The sequence below is a fragment of the Lactuca serriola genome, chromosome 1, assembly GCF_051521515.1.
Source record: "Lactuca serriola cultivar US96UC23 chromosome 1, Lser_US96UC23_V15, whole genome shotgun sequence".
Taxonomy (NCBI): Eukaryota; Viridiplantae; Streptophyta; class Magnoliopsida; order Asterales; family Asteraceae; genus Lactuca; species Lactuca serriola.
In genome coordinates this window covers 25,571,824-25,582,587 of record NC_136408.1, presented here as the reverse complement: position 1 = coordinate 25,582,587, position 10,764 = coordinate 25,571,824, and the positions used below count along the sequence as shown (strand labels likewise).

Sequence of the window (10,764 nt, the reverse complement as noted above, 5' to 3'; positions counted from 1 at the left end):
ATAACTTCAAGCATTCGTTAGGGTTGAGAGAAGAATCAACATATTTATAAATCCCGAATCTGACACACCATGTCGTGGCCTACTGCCACCACGTCGTGATCTTCATTAAAATCACGTAATCGTCATGTCACTATTTGACCGGGAATCCTCTATCCACCACGTCGTGGTCTTCCAGTTTTAAGACTTCTTTGACTTTGCACTAATTTTTCCGCTTTTAGCTCCGCAATAACTTTCGTTTGATCCCGAGCATGTATTTGCTCCTACAAAAGAGATTTTAAACAAATTAAATACCTTTATGATATGATAAGAGGAGGACTTGAGTGTCATTGAAGAACTATAAAGGACTATAATGTAATTTAGACGCGACGAAAAAATTGATGCCAACGAAAAGCGACTCCATCGACGCCTCTTTACGGCGAGCGTCTAAGCCGTCTCCTTTCCCGATTTTGCGCTGATTCTTCATTTTCTTTTTCTCTTGATTTTTTCTACTATAATGCTCCGTCGTATCTTCGCTAGTAGAACCACCGTCAACCGCTACCGGTCTCACATATCCAACTGTTCTGTCCGTCGCCTCTTCTCCGCCAATCCTTCCGATCGTAACTCAAAAAATTCAACCGATTACCCGCAACTCCTCAACAGTTCACATTCACAAGATGATCTTCCGCCACCGCCATTGGTTCTCCACCGCCTCCGCCCTAGGACTCTATCTCCTCTATCAGGCACTTCGCGCTTTGCATTATCCGCGACTGTAATATCCGCTGCCGCAATTCTTGCTGCATCATCCGTTATCAAATTTGATGACAGCGAAATTAAGGAAGAACAAGCGAAGAAGAAACGTTTGCTTGATGATTTCGAACACGCGATTGACCGGTCGAAGGAGTCGTTTAAGAGAGTTGTGAATACGATGAAGCATACCGGCGTTGCGGCGTCGGTTCTATGGAAATCTCTTCGTTCGGTTTTGTCTTCGGCTAACCATGAAGTTTGGTCAGGGTTTGAGGTTAGGGTTGCGGCGTTATTGGCGGATATTGTGGCGGCGAATGAGAGCCGGAGGGCTGCGATTGTTGGTGCTGGCGGTGGTGTGGTGTTGGATTGGTTATTAGAGTCGGTAGCATTGTCCGGAGGGGGAAATTATGGGACTCAGGCCGAGTCGGCTAGGGCTTTAGCGTACTTGATTGCTGACCCTAATGTGTCTGAGGCGGTTCTTGGGAGGCCTCATGCCATTCCCAATCTTCTCAGGTTCATATTCTTTGCTCAACCTCATCAATCCAAAAAGGTATAATTCTGTCATCATTGGACAACACCATATTCTCTTTTGCTGTTTCTTGTGTTAGTAAATGCAAGAGTAATGGTGTGCCCCAAAAAGTAGCTTATAGTTATATTCTTAATTGTTGATTTAGTAATCCTGTTAGTGGCCTTAAATCCTTAATGTTGAATGAGCTCCAACCGGACTTAGTGAGTTCTCCTTTAATTGGTGTATCAGAATAAGTAGTATTTGATTTTGTAGTTTAAGCAACAATTATTAGATGTGCTATTTGTCCACCCTACTAAAGCTACATGCATAAATAACTTAATCATAGCTTGTTTGGGAAGTTAGGATTTTGATTAATTTTCTAATGTATATAAGTTTATCCAGAATAACTTTTTATCATATTGATATAGCATTTTCATGAAAGCAGCACCCAAGGCGAAGTTCATTTGACATTTCTGACCCTTCAAAAGGCAGAAGCATGCTTGTTGCAGCAATCATGGATATTGTCACTTCCAACTGTGACAACGTGGACAAAATCAAACTTAAGCCCATGCTATCAGGAACTGCTGCAATGAGAGATATTGCAGCTGCACTTGAAGTTATTGAAGAAGGTGGCATGCACATGGATGAGCCACCTGGCAGCAGCCAGGATGATGATGATGGAACTGGATTGAAAGGCATTGGAATGGAAGTTCTTGGAGGCACTTCAATTGTTGGTCTTTCTACAAGCAATCAATCAATGGATTTAGATGAATCTAAAGCCACTCACAACTCACCATCATTCAACAAACTAAACAACACTTCTTCTGTAAACACAACTGTTATCCCTGGACTATGGGATGATTTGCATTCACAACATGTTGCTGTTCCTTTTGCTGCATGGGCTTTAGCAAATTGGGCAATGGCATCAGATGTAAATAGATCCCATATCCAAGAACTTGACTTCAATGGACACGCTGTCATGTCTGCATTGATTGCTCCTGAAAGATCCGTGAAATTTCACGGGAGTTTAGTAGCTCAGTTGTTGTTAAAAGACGAAAATCTCCCCATGAATGATTTTGTTTCTGATTGGAGTTCTACCCTTCTTACAACCGTTTCTCAAGCAAGCAAAGCCGATGATATCTCTTTAACTCGTGTGGCTTTATCTGCATTTTTACTATCTCTCGAGAGATGCCCTGGTGCTCAAAGGGTAGTTATGGAAAAAGGTCTTCATTTAATGAGGGAGACTGCTAAAAGGACTATGAATCATAAGTCTGTTCAAGAATCACTAGCAAAAGGGTTGGAATCACTTTGTTCAGGGGACATGCGTTTGTCTCTTGAAGAAGGACAAAAGTGGTCTTGCATTCTGCTTCCATGGGTATTTAGGGAAACTTCATCTGATGCTATTAGATCTTCTGCAATCACAATCCTTTCTCGCATTTGTGAAGATTATGGCCCTTCTTCCATTCCCATTTCCCAAGGTTGGTTAGCTATTATGCTTTCAGACATTCTCAAATCCAGAAAGTTATCTCTTAAAGGGAGTGCTCAACCTAGGGACAAAGTCAAGGTTTGTATCATTGTTACTTTTTTTTTTTTTCTTTTTTGTTTATGGTAATTTACGGAAATACCCTTCTCTTGCAGACACAAATCGATCAGGCAAATGTACTTTCTGGCACCCAAAGTGTGAACCAATTGGCTAGTGCTGTGGTCAACTTAGCAGTCAATGGTGATTCATTTGCTTTGGAAGATTTTCTTACCCTTGAACCATTTATTAACACCTACAAAAATCTAAAGAAAGGAAATATCCCTAAAGCGAATGCTTTAGATTCTGCACTTGCAACTTTAAAGGGTATCAAAGCAATGACAGAAATCTGCAGTGATGATTTATTTTCTCAAAAGAAAATAATCGATTATGGCATAATTCCTCTGTTACGCCGCTTTTTATTAAGTGATGATTACGAGAAATTATCAGCAATTGAAGCATATGATGCATCAAGAGACATGGAAGCCAATGATCATGGTGATTCATCTGTTGTTGATGCCCGGGACCCGTCTAGTGTCCGGGTCCCACCTACAGCTCATGTCCGTAGACATGCAGCTCGATTGTTAATGGTGCTTTCAGTTCATCCAAAAGTTAAAAAAATGATACTGGAAGATAAAGATTGGTGTAATTGGCTTGAAGAATGTGCAAATGGAAAGATATGTAGTGATCTTAAAACTCAAAGCTATGCTAGAGCAACATTGTTGAATATCTTCTGTAATGATGATGATGATGGAAATAGTGGCTCTAAAACTAAAAATCATGGTTGTGCTCGTTATGGTGAGACGGTTTTTTTGATCAACCCTGGAATGAGTCATTGGGAATGCTCTGGAAAAGGAAGGAATAATGATTCTGAAGGTGGATTAGAGAGTCCTTCACTTGATGTTATTTTTGTTCATGGGCTTCGTGGTGGGCCCTACAAGACTTGGAGGTTATCTGAAGACAAGTCATCATCTAAATCGGGGCTTGTGGAAAAGATTGATGAAGAGGCAGGAAAACATGGGACTTTTTGGCCAGGGGAGTGGCTTTCTACTGATTTCCCTCATGCACGTTTGTTTAGTCTTAAGTACAAGGTTTGTGATTATATAAAATTATAAATTGTTTTTGTATAAAAACATGATTGTAAATTGTAAATGAAGTTTGAGTTATATCTTTTGTTTTGCAGACGAATCTTACACAATGGTCTGGATCAAGCTTGCCTCTTCAGGTTTGTGGTGTGTTATTAGAAATATATTTAAAAAATAAATGAGATTTGGAGATGTTTGGTTATTGGAAATGTAAATAAATTGGAATGTGAAATTTTGTAGGAAGTTAGCTCGATGCTGTTGGAAAAGCTTATTGCAGCACGTATTGGAGATCGACCTGTTGTATTTGTAACTCATAGGTTGAAATATTTAATTAAGAATGAAAGAGAAAAAACAGAAGAATTTCTCTTTTAGCCATTTTGGTATTCTTGTTAATATATTATTATATTGTATTGCAGCATGGGGGGATTGGTTGTGAAACAGATGCTACATCAAGCAAGTGCAGAAAACAGAGGCAATCTTGTCAAAAACACTGTTGGTGTGGTATGTTTGATTTAATAACTTATCACTACTTCCAATTAATATTTATTATTATTATTGTTATTAAGTTGTCCAATGTTTTAGGTGTTCTACAGTTGCCCACATTTTGGTAGTAAACTTGCAGATATGCCCTGGCGAATGGGTTATGTCTTTCGCCCTGCACCATCGGTACTTTTTTATTTTTATTTTTTTGTCAACTAATTGAAGAATAAATGTGTAATGATTTATCAATTCACTTCCCCTTGGATATTATGAAGAAGCAATGAATGAGAGAAAAGTTATATGATTGGATTGGATTGTTTTGCTTTTTAAGTTGCAAGTATGATTACTTTTGTTTTGTCAGATAGGAGAGTTGAGAAGTGGGTCCACAAGATTAGTGGAGCTTAATGATTTTCTTCACGAGCTACATAAAAAAGGATCTCTTGATGTTCTAAGTTTTTGCGAGGTACTTTCTTTAAATTCTTCATGCACTTAACTATATATTTATATTATAACAATGTCAGCCAAATACAAAACAATTTTCACTCTGCTAAGAATTTTCAAAGTATTAATGTTGTAATAAGAAATACTTAATATGTTGTTGTTTTTTGCAGACAAAAGTGACTCCAATAGTTGAAGGGTATGGGGGATGGGCTTTTCGATTGGAAATAGTACCAATTGAATCTGCATATCCTGGATATGGGGAACTTGTTGTAAGTTTTATTTAGCAAATGACTATTTTACCCTACTTATAATTTCTACAAAAGTGATGCTGATTTGGATACGCTTGACTTGTTGGCAGGTGTTGGAGTCGACAGATCATGTTAATTCATGCAAGCCCATCACCCGAACAGATCCTTCTTACAGTGAAACTTTGCAATTTTTGCACAAACTTAGAGCAGCATCATCATATCGATGAAGAATTATGTATATACCATAATAGTTTTTATCATTTATGGTATGGTAGACCCCTCCTCACATACATAAACATAATCATCATCATCATCCAAAGAGTCACTGAGTGTAAATAACAAAACAACAGGTACTAAAATCTTTCATTATTTTACAATCACAATCCCTCATCCTACCTTATTGTAAATTTATCATATCTCAATATATCATTTTTTTCTTTTATTGTGATATTTGGGAAATCATCTTGACATTTGTTTACCTAATAATTAATTTATGTGGGGGGAAGTTTTGTATATTTGGTAATGGGTTTTGTCGTTTTGATGAAGATCATCATGTATGTAACGTAGTTGTGGTTGCTTTTTGGTGTTGGGAACTTTGTCTTTTATGCTTTAAAATTGATGTGATTATTTGTGTACGTAACATACATAGATACATGCGACACTCCAATAATTAGTCAAGTCTGTACGAAACCATACTTCATGTCACAAACTTGCGATCATTCTATTTCAAAACAGATGTGACTTCAAATATATATGGTTGATGAACAATGTGATAATTAATTATTGATAAGCGTACCTCTTACATTTAAAATATCTTCATCGTAATTATTCTTAAAGAAAACTATATGAAGAAAAAAAATCAATGTTTTTTCATTCATTTTATGTTTATAATTGCTATATGTTTTTTAATTGTTTTTTGTCTAGCATGTAGAGTTCATGTGAATGCAATCCATTACATTTTTTAGCTTCGCTTTGGTTGGTAGTCGTATAAATGGTAAAACGTGTATAACGTTGTTATTATTTTTAAATGTTGTAAGCATATTGTTTATCAAAGGCTGATTGGAATTCATTACAAAAAGGATAATTTAAGGTTATCAAATATGAAATTCAAGGCAAACTCAAACCAAGTTAAAACAATTTGGTTTGTTTTGAAAATCGAGAAAACCAAATTGTAGGTTAAAATTGAAATTTAGCGTTTCAATTTTCTAAACATAAAATTCAGAGTTTCAAATATAAATATATAAAGTTTCAATCATTAAATACACATGTACTATATAATAAAGCTCTCGGATAAATTGGCTTTTCGTAGCATTGGTGCATTATGTACATCAAAAACTTAAGTAGAAGTGCAGATGCAGAAGAATAAGTTGTTGACTTTATGATGTTGAGATTAAGCAATTGTTTAGATGTAATTATTGAGCACATGAATATTTTGTTTGATTCATATAAAAACTATTTCCATAACATGTAGAGAATGATGTCACCTCTCTAGGATGACACACTTCATGACTGGGCTAAGAAAACAGGCTCAAGCTGAAGCAGTGAAACGCAGGATGGAAGGCAGAAAAGGCTTGGCTTAGTTTCACTGAAAAAGGACTAAGGACTGATAGTTGCTTAAGCCTTAAAAGGAGATAAACACCGACACTTAATAAATTATAGTATTAAACCATTTTATCGACAACTTAGATCATCTTAATACACAAGAGATATGTATAACATTCAAAGCATCTCCTCTGTATATAAAAAAATCATTTTCAACTAGATTAAAAAATTTCCTATTCAAAAAACTAACATGGCCGCTTAACTTAATTGTCAATATTAAATTACTTTGCTTTTACAATCATGAAAGTATTATATATTTGGGCTCTTTCAGAATTGAATTTCATGCACAATAAATGGTTTAAACTGTATAATAGAAAATTTTATAGCATAATTACTTAGAAATAGAATTGGATTTTAGAACTGTAAGTATACATAGATGTCAATAGCAACAACCATAGCGGCGACTCTAGCGAATAGGGCTACGCCATAGTGGCCTTGTTGAGTGTTTAGCGACAAAAAACAGGGCAAATAGAGAAATTAGTTTTTTTTTTTTTTTTTTTTTTAATAATAATAATTTTATTATTATTAATATTATTATTTTAGTTTTAGTTTTAGGGAAAAATCAAAATAAAAACTATTAGGACTGAAGTTTTGATTATGTAGGTTAATGCTTTGTTTCCTTATCCATTGATTATAAATTCATAAAAGCTACGATAGTTGAACATAATAAATATCTTTTAATTTTGCGTCTACACATACGAAATAACTTTCGTTATTTCATCTTTATTGCAACATAGCATATATAGATAGCCTGTCGCTATTTACTGCCATTCACTATCAACAACTATGCATGCGTATGTATCTAAAATTCACACTTAAGACTTTAGATGGCATTGGACGGTGGATAGATGGATTAAGAAGTGACCAAAGTCTCATACAACAGATTTAGTGACAATTGAATGAATAATAGGTCAAAGGAGAGAACATTTAGAGTTTCGGAATTAAAAAGTTGATGTCTGTGAAATATGAAATATCAAAATATGTTATTATTATTTTAATTTACTTTATAAAGTATAAAGAATAATAATATTTAATTATTATTGTTTTTCTAAAACGGCAATAAAATGTTTAATTGTTACAAAATTAATTAATTGAATTTAGTAATTCAGTTTGGTTTAATGGTTTTGCTTGAACTCCACCGGACCATAACTCGAACAATAAATCAAATTCTTAATTTGATTTAGTTTGTAAGCAAACTGAAAACCAAATGTGAAATTTGGTTTGTTCCGGTTCGGTTTCGGGGTTAATTTAGTTTTCAGTTTCTTCCAAATATAGTAATAATCATCCCTAACTCATTGTGAAGGAACTTTATTAGGATTGTTGGATAAAATTCATCTAATGACCATGATTTACAAGTGACCTATTTTCTTTTGCATGCTCTTTTCTTTAGAAGTTGCTAATTTCTTTATGCTTTTCCAATATTATAATAAAATAATGTCATCTCACATAGACATATAGTCAAATTAGAATAGGATAATATATTTATCAGACAAAAAGAATACAATAAGATTAGAATAAAATAATATCATCTGTTAGACATAAAGAATACAGTAACATTAGAGTAAAATTATACCTCTTGTCATTTTCCGTTGAGAGAGAAATCAATGACTATATCGTTAATAAACCGAGATATAGATCTTTTTTTGAAGATTACCGATTAAAATGCAAGATTAACATCTGAAGTCAAATAAGTGAATGATTATCGGTTTTTATTCCATTATGTAAATAGTTGCTACTTTTTTGTTTGTTTATGCTCAAAAAAATAAATTCTGTTTTTCATAAATAATACCAAAATTTCAAGACTTTTGAGGTAAATTTTCCATATCAAATAAGACATTTCACACATACACGATCAATTAGTTGGAACAAATATGTAATACAACGACACTTGTAACTTTTAATATATATATATATATATATATATATATATATATATATATATATATATATATATATATAATTAATATCTTTATTGAATTATCTATTGGGTTTGGAAAACGAAATACATAATAGTTGCGTCTATGAAGTGAGAAGGTGTATTTGGTCCATTTCCATTACCATGGCCTATATATACATGGAACATATTTAGCATCTTTTAATTTGCACTTCTCTCACCCTCAATTGCCATGGCATTCAACATGAAGTTATTTGCATTTCTTATATCATTATTTTTGTTAGTGCCATTGTTTTTCACTACAAGTCAAGGAAGACCAACAAGAACCAAAACAATCACGACCCGTGTCGGCGGTGCACCAACCCAACAACAGGTTTTAAGCAAAAGTCATGCTCAAATCTCAATAGGCAGCTACCCTGTAAGAAATCTCACAACCGAAAAGGATTTTCGTCCCACAACACCAGGACATAGTCCTGGCGCTGGTCATTGATCCCGATAGGTTTCATTGTAACTCAACATTATATCACATAATCTTAGTTACTAGCTTCGTCTTTAATCCAAGGGTAATAGAAGCTTGTAGTTATATAGGGTCTAACTTTTTATCATTTTTATAGTAGTTTTATAGATGTATTTATACGAAGGACTTATTATGAATAACATACTATGGCTACTTTATTAATTAGCTTAATTCGATTTTGAATTCAGTTTTAATCTTTGTATTTTCTTGACATTAGAAATTATCATTTTATCAAAAAAACAACTGATTCAAAATTTCGAATACTAATTAACCTTTTTTATATATAAATTAGCATTTTGTAAATATAATTTGATAACTACATTTGACTATATAAAGGCACAGGGATAGGATATCACGACATATGAAGATAAAAGAACATCTTTTTCTTTTATTTATTAATCTAGGCATCTTCTTGACATTGGAATTTATCATTATATCATAGGGCGGACGCAGGATTTTACAGTAAGAGTTGCACGGTAATAGAAAAAATAAAATTTTTGAAAATCTTCGAAAAATTTTCCACTGCGGCCGGAAAAGTTAGGGGTTGCCGGTGCCACCGTGGATCACCCCTAGGTCCGCCCCTATTATATCAAGAAATAATTGATTTAAAAATAATTGATAAGTACAGTTGGCTACATAAACTATAAAGGAACCACCCCGACACATGAAAATAAATGAACAATGTTTTTTTTTTTTTTTTTTTTTTTTTTTTTTTTTAAACAAAGATAATGACTTAAAAATGTAATATACTTTCTGATTTATATATATTTAGTCACCGGGTTATTTTTATCCATATTTAACCATTTAACTTGTTTTTTTACAATCAGTCTTTATAACCATCTATTACAAGTTAAACTGGAAAAATGACTTAATAGCATAGTATAATTTTAAGTTTATACACATTTAGTCCTTAATGTTTTTGTACATATTTAGTCTTTATGACCGGTTTTTTCAGATTTTGCTCACGACATTCTATATGAGACAATCATTAATGAGATGTTATCATATGTGACTCATATTTCACTTACATCAGTAATCTAATTCACGAATCGGTCAAATATTGTTAATGCTCTAGTTTTCCCAAAAGTTGTATTTAATTTTTCAGTATTTTAGACAACAGTGGGTGTAGTCTACCGGTAAGATGCATGGTTTGTGTGGGGGAGGGCATGCGCTCGAACCCCTCCCCACCCATTTTTCAACAATCCACGTCTTGCTTGGTGGCCACATGGGTTGGTTACCCGCTGAAAATGATAAATGAATTAAAGGGAATAACTTATTTGGTTGTTTGTGATTTTCTGTTTAAAAATAATAATTTGGGATTTTACCGTTAATTAGCCCAAAATAGTGATATTTTTATGAAGGGTTTGGTTTATGTATATTTGATATATATCTCTGAATGTTAAAAATGACCAAAATAAATGTCATATAATTTTTTTTTATCTTTTATATTTTTTTAAAACCTTTTGTCCTTACAACATAGGGTTGTAATTAAAAGAACACAGATAATTGCTTATTCATGTTTATTCATTTAAATTAACCGAACAAATAAATGAACATGAACGGATACATATTCATTTAATAAATTACCTTGTCTGTGTTCGTTCATTTATGTTTGTTAAGATGATAAATGAACGAACATTTACAAACATAAAAAACATGAATGAACATCAATATTCAAATAAAAAAATCGTAAAACATGACTTCAAAGCTTCTAATATCTTAACCTTACTAACATTTAACAAGTCTC

At 33.5% G+C, this 10,764-nt stretch overlaps 1 protein-coding gene across 4 annotated transcripts; it reads left to right on the top strand.

Annotated features, from left to right (window-relative positions):
• Window positions 1–385: 385 nt before the first annotated feature.
• Window positions 386–5,446, top strand: LOC145076525 (alpha/beta-Hydrolases superfamily protein). 4 transcript variants are annotated; one of them, XM_079022387.1, is made up of 10 exons: window positions 390–1,273; window positions 1,677–2,795; window positions 2,870–3,841; window positions 3,934–3,975; window positions 4,076–4,152; window positions 4,252–4,336; window positions 4,418–4,501; window positions 4,677–4,778; window positions 4,927–5,025; window positions 5,115–5,446. In XM_079022387.1, exons 1-10 carry the CDS (start codon window positions 494–496, stop codon window positions 5,229–5,231), a joined length of 3,477 nt encoding a protein of 1,158 aa, XP_078878513.1. In that variant the 5' UTR covers window positions 390–493; the 3' UTR covers window positions 5,232–5,446. The 4 variants fall into 4 exon arrangements, 3 of the variants coding, with proteins under 3 accessions (XP_078878513.1, XP_078878636.1, XP_078878574.1); XM_079022510.1 differs by having other exon boundaries at window positions 1,098–1,236; XM_079022448.1 differs by having other exon boundaries at window positions 1,137–1,273; window positions 1,660–2,795.
• The last annotated feature ends 5,318 nt before the right edge of the window (window positions 5,447–10,764 follow it).

Excerpts from the sequence above, each read along its gene's own strand:
- LOC145076525 (XM_079022387.1), top strand. The coding sequence starts at position 494 with ATGCTCCGTCGTATCTTCGCTAGTAGAACCACCGTCAACCGCTACCGG. Across the intron at positions 1,274-1,676 it reads AACCTCATCAATCCAAAAAG|CACCCAAGGCGAAGTTCATT; the intron begins GTATAATTCTGT and ends TCATGAAAGCAG. Across the intron at positions 3,842-3,933 it reads TGTTTAGTCTTAAGTACAAG|ACGAATCTTACACAATGGTC; the intron begins GTTTGTGATTAT and ends TTTGTTTTGCAG.